This window comes from Megascapheus bottae, chromosome 2 (assembly GCF_031878675.1).
Source record: "Megascapheus bottae isolate mThoBot1 chromosome 2, mThoBot2.hap1, whole genome shotgun sequence".
In the NCBI taxonomy this organism is placed as follows: domain Eukaryota; kingdom Metazoa; phylum Chordata; class Mammalia; order Rodentia; family Geomyidae; genus Megascapheus; species Megascapheus bottae.
This window is the reverse complement of record NC_143510.1, coordinates 73,819,426-73,835,659: the sequence shown is the minus strand read 5'-3', so window position 1 is coordinate 73,835,659 and position 16,234 is coordinate 73,819,426. Positions and strand designations below refer to the sequence as shown.

Below are 16,234 nucleotides of genomic sequence, written 5' to 3'. Positions count from 1 at the left end.
AGAGGAGCATCTAGTCCAGGAAGCCTCCCCAGACTTGTTCCTGGCCCCAGAAGTCATTATGGAGAGCGACTGCCCCCAGGGAGCAGTGGGGGTGACTTAAGATCTCCGGAACAATGGCGCATCATTTCCCCACGCTGCCCAAGTGGAATTAAAAAAAAAAAAACACATCAAACGATCCAACGGCTCCCCCCCCCCCCACATTCTCTGTTTAAAAACCTATTGAGGAAAAGCAGAAAAAAATCTATCCCTACTTTTTTTTTTTTGCCTAAGCTGGCCTTGGTTTGGTTGCTTTTTCTAAGGTTGAAACAAAAAATCGTGGCTTGTGGCGGAAGATGTTGGATTCGCATTTAACACATCGTCGGGTCACTAAAGCTCAGGCAGCTCACCCAGCCCCAACACAGCTCCGGTTAAAAAGAACATCAGAGCAAACAGAGCAGTTCAAAAAAAAAAAAACACACACGAAACGCAGGCAAACAAATGCCACACACTGCCTAAAGGAGGGCGGGGGAGGGGAGAAGGCGAACTGGGTCCAAGTTGAATCTGAAGGGAATTAAAAAAAAAATGGGGAGTGGGGAGAGAAAGAACAAGTTTTCCTAAAGCTAGCAGGAGAACACGAGCGTCGCGGACCAGGGCTTTTGTGCATGCTAATTGCTCCGTCTGTGAGCAAAAGTTCCGACGCCAAGTGTGAACTCTCCACAGAAGGAAACAGGAGACACTGAAGTGCCCTGGTTTTTTTTTTGTGTGTGTGTGTGCCCTGCTCCTCCTCCTTCACCACCGCCACCACAGCCTCCTCTTTTCTTTCTCCTTCCTCCCCGCCGAGCCCGCTGTCGCAGCTTGTTTGCACTGGGGCTTATCCGGAGCGGAAATTCCTTTCCGTTTTTGTGAATGACAAACTCATTAACAATTCATCAACACAACCTGTTCCAGCCGGCCCGTCCCCAAGGCAACAGCCCCTTCCGCAGCGCGCTCATTGGCTGGCCGAGAGAATGTATCCATTGAGACGTTCGCTGTTTGTATCCATTGAGGAGCTGCCTCGCGCTTGGAGAGGGGCGGGGAAGCTGGCTGGGCTCGGGACTGAGATCCTGGGGACAAATCCAGGCTTGAATAAATCCGCGAAGACAGCGGGGTAGATTGGAGGTGCAGCCTCGGAGGGAGGGATTAAGAGCCGCTGGGGTTTTTGTGTTTTTTTTTTTCCCTTTCCCTTTCCTTTCCCCTCTCAGTGACCTAGAGTCCGAATTAATTGGATTTCATTCACCGGGGAGGCACAAAAACTGGGCAGCTTCATTGAGAGACATTCATTGACTCTGAGAGGGAACGGCTGCAGCCGGGTGCGCTTGCTTGCGGGAGGGGGGCCTCTGCCGGCTTCCCTTCGGCGTCTCGCCTTCTCCAACCGCTAGCCTCGGCTAGGGAAAGGCGAGGCGGGATTCCATCGCGGCTCGGCGAGGAGGAGAGCGGCGGCTTCGTGCGGGCAGCGCGCACCCAGCCTATGCCTGCCGGGAGAGGCGTCTGGTAAGGCAAAAGTCCGCCCCCCTCGTTCCCCCGCAGTCTCGACCCCCATGATAGAGACGCTCAGACCCGTGCCCTTCGCGTCGGAAATGGCGATCAGCAAGACCGTGGCGTGGCTCAACGAGCAACTGGAACTGGGGAACGAGCGGCTGCTGCTGATGGACTGCCGACCCCAGGAACTGTACGAGTCGTCGCACATCGAGTCGGCCATCAACGTTGCCATCCCGGGCATCATGCTGCGGCGCCTGCAGAAGGGGAACTTGCCGGTGCGCGCGCTCTTCACGCGCGGCGAGGACCGGGACCGCTTTACCAGGCGCTGCGGCACCGACACGGTGGTGCTGTACGATGAGAACAGCAGCGACTGGAACGAGAACACGAGCAGCGAGTCTGTGCTCGGGTTGCTGCTCAAGAAGCTCAAGGACGAGGGCTGCAGGGCGTTCTATCTGGAAGGTAGGCGCGCCGGGGGCAGGACGGCGAGGGCGCGGGGCTGGGGGCTTGGAAAAGATTTCTTTATTTACTTCTTTATGTTTTGCGGTGCCACTGGGGAGCAGCCAAGGGCTTCGTGGCCGGCGAGGTAGCCGGAGTTTTCCACTCGGGAGGATTGGGCCCACGTTAAGTGTCCTCTCGCGCCCAGCACCCCCGGGTTTTATCTCGAATCTTGGGTTATTCAAACCAGGAATAATCTCTTACCGTTCGGTTTCTTTTAATGGAACATTTGCAGAGTGAAAGGCATTGTGTGTAGGGATGGGGGAGGGCGGAGGGGTGCAGATTGGCAAACTTGCCCCCTCCAAATATTCGGAAAAAGAAGTTGCCATCTTGTGCATTTGCGGGATTTGAAGAGGATTTTTGTGAAGGGTTGGGTGTTCTCCCGGGGACGCGGCCCATTTGGTACATTTCCGAATGTGCACGTTCGATTGTATTTCTTTTTATTTGATTATGTCCAGGGGATCCGTGGGGAGGTTGAGGGGAACAGTGGTCGTGGTGGTGGTGTTGGGGGGCGGAGGGGCTGGGTTGTTTCCAGAGTCCAGCTGCGGTTCTCACAAGCTGTGAAAATTACTACGGCTTCTCGGGTTACAAGATTGCTTTTCTTGTTCTGGCAGGTGGCTTCAATAAGTTCCAAGCCGAGTTTGCTCTGCACTGCGAGACCAATCTAGACGGCTCATGTAGCAGTAGCTCGCCTCCACTACCCGTGTTGGGGCTCGGGGGCCTGCGAATCAGCTCCGACTCTTCCTCAGATATCGAGTCTGACCTTGACCGAGACCCCAATAGTGCAACGGACTCGGATGGCAGCCCGCTGTCCAACAGCCAGCCTTCCTTCCCGGTGGAGATCTTGCCCTTCCTGTACTTGGGTTGTGCCAAGGACTCCACCAACTTGGACGTGTTGGAAGAGTTTGGCATCAAGTACATCTTGAATGTTACCCCCAATTTGCCCAATCTCTTTGAGAACGCAGGAGAGTTCAAATACAAGCAAATTCCGATCTCGGATCACTGGAGCCAAAACTTGTCCCAGTTTTTCCCTGAGGCCATTTCTTTCATAGGTGAGACTTAACAGTCCTTGCTTTAGCTTTTAAATGCAAAATCTCTGACAGAACGCCTAGTCATTCGGTATTTCAATTGTGAATCTTTCGAGTAGCTTGCTAATTTGTTAAGACTGCGGGTCTCTAACGTGTCTTGGAAGGCTCCCTAAATTCAGGTGTGCCCTTTTTGCTAAGAAGGGGGAAAAGTCTTTTGATGTATCTGGAGGGGCCACAGGTGTATTTAAAGCATGGTTTGGGCTTCCTGCAAATGCAGTCATTTGAAAAGAGGGCAGGAGTTCACAAGCAGATTTTTTTTGTCGTCCAGTCCACTGGAGGTGGCCTTACAAATAGTAGTGAAGGCATTATAACTGCTTTATGATTTTTAAAGATCTAGAAGTTATTTTAGGACACCCACGTTCAGTTGTTGGAAAGCTTTACGAATGCTAAATGTTATCCAGTCCGTATGATAGCGTGATACTGGTAACAGAGACTGGGTAACCTGATCTCAGCAGGAAGAAGTGTGGGCTGGAAGCCTGAGAGAAGTGAATCTCCAGGCATTGTAGTGCATTCCCTATTACAAAGGAACTCATTTTCTGGCTATGTCGACATCCTGTTACTCCTAATGGGTTGTCCCCTGTGACTTCCCTTTCTCTTTTAAAATGCCTGAATACCTCCATTGTTAGCTGCACAACAGTTGGGGAATAATTTAATAGACCCTTGCAGTCTGCTTGTCTGTATAAAATGCATTCCCCGCCATATTGCAGGCTTTCTGGTATTCACAGGCTGAAGCAAAGAATGCACACATTAAGAAATTTTGTTGTTGGTAAAGCTCCATTTTCAGCAAAATATCTGAGCTATGTAATTGTGCCCAGTATTCGTGCGTATCCTATTTTTGATTCAGATGTTTAGTCTGACCATTCACAAAGAGTTTTTTCAGTCTAGTGAAATCTTGCTTCTCCTTTTTGTTTACAGATGAAGCCCGGGGCAAAAACTGCGGTGTCTTGGTGCATTGCTTGGCAGGCATCAGCCGCTCAGTCACAGTGACCGTGGCTTATCTTATGCAGAAGCTCAACCTGTCTATGAATGATGCTTATGACATTGTCAAGATGAAGAAATCCAACATCTCCCCTAACTTCAACTTCATGGGCCAGTTACTAGACTTCGAGAGGACCCTGGGACTCAGCAGCCCCTGTGATAACCGGGTGCCAGCGCAACAGCTCTATTTCACCACCCCTTCCAACCAGAATGTGTACCAGGTGGACTCCCTGCAGTCCACGTGAAAGGCACCACACCTGTCCTGGCTGGGAGTTTCCAATTCCTTCAGCAGCTTCTCTTGGCAGCACTAGCTGGGCTGCTTTCTTTGTGTGGCCCCAGGTGTCAAAATGTCACCAGCTGTCTGTATTAGACAGGGTTACCAAGAGTGGAATTGGTTATTTACAAAGAGATTTCCTCCATTCTCTATGGAAGAGCAGGGCTTGCTGCCTGGACACAAGACAATAGGTTTGCTCTGCACCCATGTGTACAGCCTACCCCATGCTGGGACTGGAATTCAGGACTTCCAGGTACATGGGATAGGACCAAATGGTAGGTAGGGTTAGGAGCATGTGTTCTTTAGGGCCTTGTCTGGCTCTTTCCTTTTGCATCTGGAATTAACTATATTGTCTTCAGTGAAGACTGATTCAACTTTGCATATAGTGGAGCCAAAGAGAGATTTCAGCTCTGTATTTGTGGTGGTATCAGTTTGGAAAGGAAAAACTGATACTCTTTTGATTACTGTAAATATTTGATCTTCAATCACTTGGCAGTATTTGTTTGGATTGTGGGTTGTTGTTTTTTTTTTTTCTTTGATGGGGTTAAAAGAAATCCAAAGGGAGAAAGAGCAGTATGCCACATCTTAAAACAAAAAGTGGAAGAAAAGGATTTGTTATTTTTCTCTTTTTTAATCCAAAGGGTCACTTGCAAGCATGCACAAATTATACCAGTTCTGAGGACATTTTTATGGACACTGTTATCACTTTGTTATGGTGCAGTCTAAAGTCTTTTCATATATATGAAGTCTGATCATTGTGATATTTTTTTCCTTAATGTAGCTTGACTATGCCTTACCTTTGTATATACTTTGAATTGTGTTGTCTCAATCAAAAGGGGTTATCTTGGAAAGACACCAAAATCATGGGCTTACTTTTTTTTTTTTTTTTTACTTCAGCTGTGCTAAACAGTATATTACCTCTGTACAAAAATTCTTCAGGGAGTGTCATCTCAAATGCAATAGTTTGGGTTGGTTCCTTTCCTTTTTAGAAAGAATTTGTATAAAACTGGAAGTGTGTGTGTGTGAGCATGGGTATCCATTTGATAGGTGGAATGCATCTGATTGTGGATAAGAGAGTTGCTCCAGATGTTCGTGGTGTAAAGTTTTGAGCTGGAATTTATTATAAGAATGTAAAACCTTAAATTATTAATAAATAACTATTTTGGCTATTAAGTGTGTATTTTCCTTCTTTTTTTTGTGGGTCATAGGGCTTGAACTGGGCCTGAGTACTGTCTCTGGCTCTTCAGCTCAAGGCTACCGCCCTCCCCTTGAGCCAAGCAAGCCCCACTTCCCATTTTCTAGAGGTTAATTGGAGATAAGAGTCTCAGGTCCTTTTGTGTTGGGGCTGGCTTTGAACCTTGATCCTCAGATCTCAACCTCCTGATTAGCTAGGATTACAGGCGTGAGCCACCATGCCCAGCTTGTACTATCTTTTAAAAAGAGCTCTTTATACCTACATGAGGAAGAACAATCCTGTATACACCCAATACTTGCTATGAATATAGGTGGGGCTTATTGTATTATGCCCATTCATAGAATATACTTTGCTGAGTTAGATTTGCACATTCATGAGTAGCTGTTTTTAAAACTGTGCCAGAATAACAAGGTGATAGCCCTTCACCTTCAAGATATTCAGTAAATGCCTGATAATCCAGGCAAGCAGTGAGAATGGTCATTTTTCCAGTTATGAACTGTTAGGACAATTGTGTACGCTCCTCAGGTGTTGGCATGACAAATCTGAATACCCTGTCCCTTTTCTACTCTTCTATCCATGCATGTGAGCTTTCCTATACATTGGTGTTGGAGATGACACATTTTACCATCTTGCTCTAGTGTGTTTTTGTGGTAAGTAGAGAATGCAGATTGGGAGGCCTTAATGAATCTCAGGTAGAGATTACTGTAATTTTCTTATAAACTTAAAGGCTTTTAACATCATGCCATTTCCTCTCGTGTCCTGAGTATAAAAGTCCCAAAAGATAAAAGTTGGGTGTATAGGACCGGTGATAGAACACAAAATTGGGGTTCTGGATATGAACTCATAATCTGAGGAGAAAAGTTTTCACCCAACTGGACAAACCGGGAAATAGCCATTTAACCATTTAGAGTACAATTTAGGAGGCAAGTCAATCACAGTATAGTGATTACATAAAATAATTTTTTTTAAGAGAAGCAAATTGAGTATAAAAGCAAGTTAATTGCAAATAAAAGCAAATTAGCTGCCAAAGAACCAAAATTAGTCTTGGTATTTGGGTTTCCCAAGTCAGCAGGAACACAGGAGAAGTGGGTTGCACTTCAACTTGGCTCCTGTTAATCCAGTTCTGAACAGTTTCCGCTTCTGGCATTCCCTAAACTGCCTGTTCAAAGTAGGGATTTGTAAGCAGCCTTAGCAATTTCCTGTCCAGCTGCAGCTCAAGTAGCTGGGTGCCTTTTCCCCCTTCTCTTTGATTACTTTTTTCATATTATATATATAATATATACATATATATGCACACTCATGGACTGTGGGTTTTTTTTTCTTCCCTCCTCAAACCTGCATACATTGAGTTCCTACTGGGCTGGCCAGAAACAGCTGGCCTCCCATCCAACTTCCTCTCCGAGCTCACTGTGGGTTGGTTGTTTGTCAGTCCACTTCTGAAATTAATAATGTTTTCTGGCCAAATGCCACAAGCCATTACCACGAAGGGGAAGTAACACATATGAATAGCAGGAAGCCAGGCAGGGTCACAGTGTGGAGAGAACATAATTGAGCCCGGCCATTCAGCAAGTGTCTCAGGGTGATTTGGAAGAAAGGGAACCTGAAGCATTTAAGCAACTCAAGCTGTGAAGCAAAAAAAAAAAAAAGTTTCCAATAAATTGGGAGCAAATGGTTTTTATCACCACCAGTCGTCTATAAAAAGTGTGCAAGAAGAGTATAGGGCTCCCATAAATGTTCCAAAAGTTGGGGGTTTCTCTCCCCTGTCTGCTGGTGTATTGTTTCAGAAGGCTGGTGAACACGGTGGAGGGGGGGTCCCCTCTGTTCCCACAAAAGGACTCATGTTAAGAGAGTGGGTGGTTTTTTTTTTTATGGTTCGTATTCTCTTTTCCTTCCTTCTCTGAAAGGCGGAAGGTTGTAACTTCCACAGCATGCTCCCCCTCCTCCCTCCCTCCTGGCCCAGCTTGCACCTCCCTTTTTCCTCCACCACACCAAGGCTCTTCTGGACTCCTTTGTGCTTGCGAGGAGCGCCTGAAGGTGATCATTTCGCATCTTGGAGTTGCCCTGGCTTCCTGAATGGTTACTAGGGCAACCTTTCCCAGCAGCTGCAACTCCACAGCGCACCCCCCCACCTGCTGTCCCCCATTAGTGGCTGCCTCAGGGAAAGCAGCTACCTTTCCTGCTTTTTTTTTTTTCAGGGGTGGGATTGATTGTGGGGGTGGCAGGGACTTGGAGAGAGGAGGTTATCTGCAGGTTTGTTGGGAACAGCAGCAGGAAACTTAGCAGCCTTGCATGCAGATAATGGTAGGAACTGGTCTTCCGGTTAAAACTAGAACAAGCAAGGGGTTATCTGGGGATAAAAATACCAACGCAGTGTTCAAAGGAATGAAAATGGAGATTTGCCCCTGACCTTGGGCTCAGAAGACCAGAGCTGTAACTCCTCTCATTAATGAAACCAGTAGCCCCGAGTTGGACATCCAGACTCTCCACTGACGTTTTTATCTGTCTTGCCCGTTGAATGAGGGCTTGTTTATCTTTCATTGTAGGGCCCTCTGGTAATTCCAGCCTTTTGGGTCATGGATTGGTGACACCGGATTAAGCGAAGAGTGAGTGAAACAATCTACATTCATTATGGGTACCAAATACTATACTTGGAGAATACGATCATCTCACTTAATGCTCCCATCAGCAGTGAGACTGGGCCTCTTATTATCTTTATATTCCAAAGAGGAAACTGGGGACAGAGGAGACTTTTTCCGCTGTGGGGGAAGGTGTATGTATCAGCAGTCTGCCGCTGGTGGGAACTGACCTGTGCACCATTGACTCTTTCTGTGGCTGCCTGCTGGTCAGCCTTGTGCTGGCGGGGAAGTGATGTCTTCCTTTGGCAGCTGAGAAAGTCAAGGAAGCAGAAGTTAACTGACCCAACAAATCAAACCTGAATCAGACAGCCCAGTGAAGAAAAGGCTTCCGCTTCTGTTCCTCAGCAGAGAGAGACAGAGAGACCGAGACAGAGACACAGAGAGAGAACAGAGAGCTGTTCATTCATCTGGAAACTTCTGTCCTTCCTTGCCACAGAGAAGTTGACCAGCTTATGGCTCATTAGCACATGCTCTACAAAGCTGGCTTCCCTTAGGATTTCTAAAGTAGCCACAGGCTTTAGGGCCTGCCCACAGCCTTGCTGATACTTCCTACTTTCAGGATTGTTCAAGGATCCTCATCACAATCACTCTTGAAGAAATTTAGGGAGGACCATCAGACCAGAAAAGAGGGAAGGGGGAGCGGGGGACAGGCAAGAAGAAAGAGTAGAGTTTGCAGAAAAACTAACCAGCTAATTAGAAACTCTTGGTGCTGGGACTGGGTAGAAGGTGGTGTCAACTGCAGGTCATGAACTACATGATGTAAGAAAAAGTCCTTGAAAAGTCTTTAGGAAAATCAGGCTGCAGACATGCAACTGCTTCATGGAGTTGGGATGACTGGGTGTAAATTCATATGATCCATTCCTCACAGAACTGCAACCACTTTCCACAAGATTCCCTGAGACTGGCACATTGCCTTTTCCTCGAGTCCTCCGCTGCTCATTTTGCAGTGGGCTCCTGAATGGAACCTGTTTTGGAGAATGAGTTGTCGGACTTCTTTTAAGTCCCAAATTGATTTCCTGAGAGAACTGAAGGGCAGAGAACAAAGTTCATGCAATTTCACCAATATTTACCCCAGGCCTTGATAATGTGTTGCACTTGGTTCTATGAAACAAGGTGAAAAGAAAGGACAACTCAAGGCTTTAACAGCTGCTTTCCTAGGTGGAAGGCATGGTTCTGTTTCTATATGTAACCACTTCATCTTTCTGCTACTGCCCCAAAGAGGGACCCTGAAGAGACTAATTTGTTTTGTGTGTTGTTCTATGCTTCTACTCTCCAACTAACAGCCTATACTTTACTCTGTAACCTTTATAAAGCAAAGCAAGAATGCAGTATGAACCAGGCACTTCCTTCCCTGTGGGAAATAACATTAGAAAAAGTGTGCCTATCCACAACCTGTGGCAACAGGGAATTTCTAACAACTATTATGCCAAAAATGAACTCTCAAAGGGAAATGTGATAATGACAGCGAATCTGAAAAGAAATTTATTTTTTCTTTGTTAGATTTTCCCCTTTTCTGCTTTTGGAGAAAGTCTTACATATGTATTGTTCTTATTACTATTGTTTGTGGTGCTGGCAACTGAACTCAGGGCCTTGTACGTACTAGTACATACTTGTACATACTAGTACATACTTGTACATACTGGTAGCTCAGCAGGTGGCTGGACCCTGAAAATTTGCATTTCTTCATGTTGTTTGAATTTCCTACAGTATGGTGTCTGGGTTCCATGCTAGGGGACAGAGTGTGGGGAGCAGAACTAAGAGGTCACTTCTCCTGAATCAAAGTTCAAGATGAAGGGACATAAAAATTTACTTTTCCATGGAGGAGGGACAATATTCTGAAAAGTAGGTACAGTGATGAGTTTTATCTCACTCATTTTTGGAAACTACAACCTGTTACATCTTACAGGGATGATATTTGAATGTCGCCTATAAGGGAAATAGTGGGCTTTCACTGTGTGAAATTAAACAACAATAAAAACCTTACCTATATCTGTCTTATGTTCTTACCTTGAAAACAAGATTATCAAGTGGTGTACTCATTCTCTTAATTTTACTCCCCTCCCCCACCCCCTCTGTCTTCAGCAGTAGAGTAAAGCCATCAACATATATTTTTTTAGATTGGCCCCCTAAGATGAAAATTATTTTGGAGAATATTGTATTGAGATTGATTCTTGACAGTAACTGGCTCAATGACTCTCTTTTCTGGGGAAAACTCCTTTCCATGAAATAGTATATACCTAGGCATACCTAAAGGTGCCTCATTTTCTGGTTTCAGTGACTCAAGGCCTTGGGATTGTCTGACTTACTTTCTTGGCTAGGGTTCTACCATTTAAGCCGCACCATGAACCTTGCTTTTTGCTGGTTATTTTTAGAGACAGAATCTCTCAGACTTTCTTGTCTAGGCTGATGCTGAACTGCAATCCTCTGGATTTTTGCATAAGTAGTAAGGATTTCAGGTAGTTAGTATTTCAGGCCTAAGCTGCCAGCACCAGGCTATTTCTATGTGACTCTGGCCTACCAGCACTCACATTTTGTTTTTCTAGGCTAAAGTGTTGTAAGGGTCTCCTTGGTTACTTTTCAAACCCTGGAGATCTTCTGTGATATTCTGTGAATGGCTTTTAGTTTCCTTATGATAGTTGCAAAGTTTAATGGTTGAAACTACATGAAGTATTTTTGGAACAGATGAATGATGGCGCCTCTGTGTGTGTGTGGGAGGGGGACGGGTGCGCATGCGCACGAGTGCGGATGCTCTTAAGATTATAGCTTCTGTTTTGTTTTTTAACATCCTTCCTGATGATGCTTGCTTTTGTGAGTTCCACAATACATCGGATGGACCTCTTCGGGAACGGGCTGCAATGATGCCATCATGCTTTTCCTGGATCACGTCGGCTACAGGAAGCCTTGGTCTCCAGACTGTGAGCCGAGTTCACTTCTGTGGCTGCTACTGTGTACTGACTCCACCTACCTGACTTCAGCCCCCTCAGCAACTCTGAGAGATCTTCCTTATGTATATTTTGGTCAAGTTGCTTTTTCCATTGCCAGAAAACATGGGTGCCCATGCCACTTTATCAGTGGTTAAATCACTTTTTGGAAAATGATAAGAGTATGTTGCAGTTGTTAATATATCCTCAGATAGAAGACCAATTACCCCTTTTCTCCACTGTCATAATATCCATCCATAATCCACAAAAGTAGTAGGACTTGGCTTAAAAAATAGCAAACAGAAAAAAACAATAGCAAGCATTGGACTGGGTGTGGTGGTACATGCTTGTAATCCCGGTTATGTGGGAGGCAGGAGATGAGAAGATTGTAGTTTGAAACCAGTCAGGCAAAAAATGTTACTGAGACCCTATTTCAAAATAGGAGCTGGCATGATAGTTCATTCTGATAATCCCCAGCTATGTGGGAGGTAGAAGTATAGGTAGAAAGGTTGTGAAGTATCACCTTTAAAAAATAAAAGAAAGAGCCAGGAGTTTGGCCTAGTGGTAGAGTGCTTGCCTAGAATGGATGAAGACCCGGGTTCGATTCCTCTGTACACGTACATAAAAAAAAGCTGGAAGTGGTGCTGAGGCTCAAATGGTAGAGCTCAAGCCTTGAGAAAGTCCAAGGACAGTGCTCAGGCCCTGAGCTCAAGCCCAGGACTGGCAAAATAAATAAATAAATAAATAAATTAATTAATTAATTAAAAAAAGATCCTCTGAGAGACTTTATCCCTTTCCTTCAATTGTAATAACATTGTTAATATTAATCTTCCTATAAGGAGAGAGCCACCAATATCTGTCAAAACTATATATATATACATATATATACACACACATACATGTAGTTACAGTTATAGTTGTATAGTTACAGTTATACTTGTTGCTGTTTTATTAGGGTTTTTTTTTTAGATGTTGAGACAAGGTAAGGTCTTGCTGTTTACTGTGGTCTGGTCTTGAACTCAAAATCCTCTTGCCCTAGATTCCTGAATGTTGGGATTACAGATGTACACCACCAGGTTTATTATGTTTAAGACCTTTATGCCTCCTTGACAAAGTTAAAACTCTGTGTGTGTTGTGGGGGCGGGGCAGGGTGCTTGGGCTCAAGCACAGAGCCTTATACATGCCAGGCAAGTGTTCAACCACATTCTACCCCAAAATCAATTTGGGAGTTTACTGATGGCTATATATGGTGCTCTGCTGGCCCAGTTATTCTCTGAGGTAGATTTTAGAGACATTCTACTGGCCTGGTGCCTGTAATCCTAGCTAGTTCTGAAACTGAGATCTGAGGATTGTGGTTTGAAGCCAACCAGAGCAGGAAAGTCCATGAGACTCTTATCTGCAATTAACTGCCACCACCAAAATGTTGAAAGTGGAGCTGTGGCTCAAGTTTTAGAGTGTTGGCCTTGAGCACCAAAGCTCAAGGCCAACAACCCAGGCCCTAAGCCCAAATCCCCAGGACCAGCACCAAAAAAAGAAAAGAAAAAAAAAAGGATAAGGTTTTATCAGATGAGGAAGCCAAAATTCACAGTTTAAGTAAAGTACTGAAGTCTTTCCAGAAAACTTGTGGTGAAGTGACAGGTCTACTGAAAACCCAGGTCTAGGTTGTTTCCTTCCAGAGATGTGAGTATGGCTCAGATTCAGTTCTCCCCTCTTCTCAGGAAGAGGAGGTAGCTGGAGAGCTGACTTCATCAGCACAAGATTTCTGGTAAATATGGAAGGTGGAATCAGAGTTAGTGGTCATTAGTTGACATTAAGCAAGCTGGCTAGCTTTACTATCACTTAGTTTTCTTATCTCTAAAATAGAGCTAATACAAAGATGTAATCAATTTATACACTTAGGGTGTTTGCAATACTACCTTGATTATTGTAAGCAATATGTTTTCAGATAGCTTACATGCTCTCTGTGCTTTGGAGGCAAACTTGTACTCTTATTAGGTTCAATTTTGGGGGACATATAAATTAAACTAACAGAAGATGAGAAGAAAGATTTTTATTCACATAAGTTTGCATTATTCACATATAATTGTGGGAGTTCAGAGAGAAATACGACCAAGTTAGAATTTGAGTCCAACAGGTAAAAGGCAAGAAGGACAGAAAGCCACCTATGGAAAAACCATTAGGAGAAAGAACTGAGCCTCTGCAGAGAAGCTAGGAGGAATAAGGGTTTGATAATAAAGCCTTTTTCCTTCTTTCCATTCTCCTGAGTAAAAGTCAGTCTTTGCAGGTTATAAATTCCTAAGAGGAGATTTATGATGTTTGTGTACTTTTGGGAGGCTCTGCTTTTAAGTAGATCAGAGGAATTCAGAAAAAACAAAGAAAGAGCCCTCTTCATTCACAGTGGAATATTCTAGATACCTTCAGTTCTAATCATTTCCTTGGTGGCCAAGAGAGATTAGTTCTCCTAATCTCTCTAAGTGGAGCTAAGATTTGAATCCAGGGCAGGTCTGACTTCAGTGCCTTTGAAGTTCAAAAGATCACAGAAGAAGATTTTTAACTTTGTTTCAAATTTCTGGTACAGTATAAATTCTTTATATTGAATTTATACCATTTGGTATAAATCATTTGGTTTCATCATTTGGAAAATAAGAATAGTATGAGTTTTAAAGACCCTCCGATGTTCGAAATTAGTTTACTTTGTTTTGTTTTGTTTTTTTTTTAAGCACAAATCATACTGTTGGAGAAGTGTGTAATTATATTTCAGATAAGGCGCCGTTGTGATGTACATGCCTGAGTGCCAGTGCCCATAGCCATACGTGAGTGTCACTAGCTCTAAAAAAGAATGATTTTCTTTGGAAGGAAAAAGGATGACCCAAAGATGGAGATCGTTTAGTTGTTTATTTCTACACACATGCTGTTGACCTACAATTCTGCACGTCGTCAGGGAGTGTCTCTCTCAGACCTTTTCCAAAGGGTGATTGGCAAGGGAAGTCCTAGAAGGGACAAGTGGTTTTGTTAAGTAAACTCAGAATCAATGGAGGACAAGATCTGTTTACTGAATATTTCCTGGTTGACGGCCACTAACGTGCAGCCTTGCACGATGTGCTCTTCAAGGACATTGAAGAAACGATGTTCAATTCTGTGTCTCCTTTCCTTGGCTATGAACAGGAAACAGCCTCAGATGAAAAGTCTCATCCTCTCTCATTCATAGAAATAGAGTCCTGTTCCAGGATGCTCTGGATTTGGAAACCACTGGGAAATGGTAGAGGATTTGGAAAAGTCAATACAAGGCTGTCACATACAGCCCTTGTAGTTTATATAATTTTGAACAACCATGCAATTTCTTATGTAGTTTCCTTTCTTTCTGTGGAATACCCTTGCGTTTTGCAAGTTTGTGTTTTATTTTTTGTATTTATTTGTGTCAGCCATGGGGCTTGAACTCAGACCCTGGCCATTGTTCTTGAGCTTTCTCAAGGCTAGTGCTCAATCATTTGCGTCACAGCACCACTTCCACCTTTTTCTATATATGTGGTATGGAGTAACTGAACCCAGGGCTTCATGTATGCTAAGAAAACACTCTACCACTAGGCCTCGCACCTGGCCTCAAGACAGTGTTTTAGAACTATGATTTTTTTTTTCTGGTGGTGGTTATTCTTAAAAGAGGATTTTCTCTTACTCTTCTTTCAAAGAACAGACAGGAAAGACATAAGCTTGAGCCTGCAGCCCTCAGTCATTCTTGTCTTTTCTTTCTTTTTCTTTTTTTTTTTGAATAAAATATTTCATTTGTTGTTATTGCATCTCAGCGATACTAATGTAGTAGCATGATTCTTTTTTTTTTTTTTTTTTTTTTTTTTGCCAGTCCTGGGCTTGAGCTCAGGGCCTGAGCACTGTCCTTGGACTTTCTCAAGGCTAGAGCTCTACCACTTGAGACTCAGCACCACTTCCGGCTTTTTTCTATATGTGGTACCGAGGAATCAAACCCGGGTCTTCATGCATGCTAGGCAAGCACTTTAACCACTAGGCCAAACTCCCAGCCCAGTAGCATGATTCTTATACTGAGTCTGACTTTTCATGATGTATTCTTCAGCCAACAATAGGTCTTATTGTCTCATGGTGAAACTTAAAATTATCCTTTTTTTTTTTTTTTTTAAAAAAAAAAAAGGCCAATACAAGAGGAGATATTGAACAATTCCAAAGGATTCCTTACTGACACCAACTCTTTAGCTGGGGAAGAAAATACAGTTTTCTTTTTACCCCATAATGAGAGAAAAACAAACCCATAAATAAATAAAAGTAAGTCATACAAAACAAAAGAACTGTTAGTACATAAACTGTCATTGGCCTTCTCCCCACTACCCCCAAAGATCTTGTCTATCATGGGGGAAAGAGGTGGGAGAGAGCACATAAGGCCAGAGAAACAAGAAAGGAAGAAAGGAAGTAAGTGGGACTCACTGAGTAAGGTTCTAAAAAGCCATAAAGCAAAAAGGGGGAGCTAAATCGCCCTTGATGCTTAGATTTGAAGTCCTAAGCAAAGTGGGCAGAAACTCACAGGTCATACAAAGGGCTTTGCAGGGGGGTGGGAACACCTCGCTTAAGGGTAATTAGGGTTAGGCTACAATTTGACTGATTTTTAAAGGGTGTGAGTAAATCCCCTGTAGGGAAAGGATGGGGTAGGGAGACTGGGAGTGAAGTTTAAGGGAAGAGGATTTTCTTTTAAAGTTCTTTTGGAGCCTGTTTCCTAATGTGCTAGGATTATCAGCATCTTTAGAGTTTTATCACTTTAGGAGCCCCTTGAATTGATTTGTTGGGAAAAATGAGATTCTCAGCGTGTGCCTAAAGACGCAAATTTCCTTCTTGACCTTCCTAAAGCTATTCTCTAAGAGCCAAAGCAATGTCTTGTGAATCAAAACACTTGTACTAAACTCTTCTAGTTCTTGGTCTGTTTAAATCTATAAATTCCTATTATGCTTAAATTTATGAATTTTTTAAATAAATATTTTTCAAAGCATTTATAATCTTCCCACTAGAGATAACCACTTAAAACTCTGACAAAGCATGCTGAGTTTCAAACACTCTTACATAAATATCCAGACCTATCTTTATACAAATATTCACATATTTTCCTGGTTATCTTATTTTAGACTTTCAATAGG

The 16,234-nt window shown here is 43.7% G+C and overlaps 1 protein-coding gene across 1 annotated transcript; it reads left to right on the top strand.

Moving 5' to 3' along the window:
* The first annotated feature begins 980 nt into the window (after nt 1-980).
* On the top strand, nt 981-5,505 carry Dusp6 (dual specificity phosphatase 6). Its single transcript, XM_090328363.1, has 3 exons — nt 981-1,956; nt 2,607-3,044; nt 3,996-5,505. The coding sequence occupies exons 1-3, from the start codon at nt 1,557-1,559 to the stop codon at nt 4,301-4,303; spliced, it is 1,146 nt and encodes a 381-aa protein (XP_090184489.1). The 5' UTR covers nt 981-1,556; the 3' UTR covers nt 4,304-5,505.
* The last annotated feature ends 10,729 nt before the right edge of the window (nt 5,506-16,234 follow it).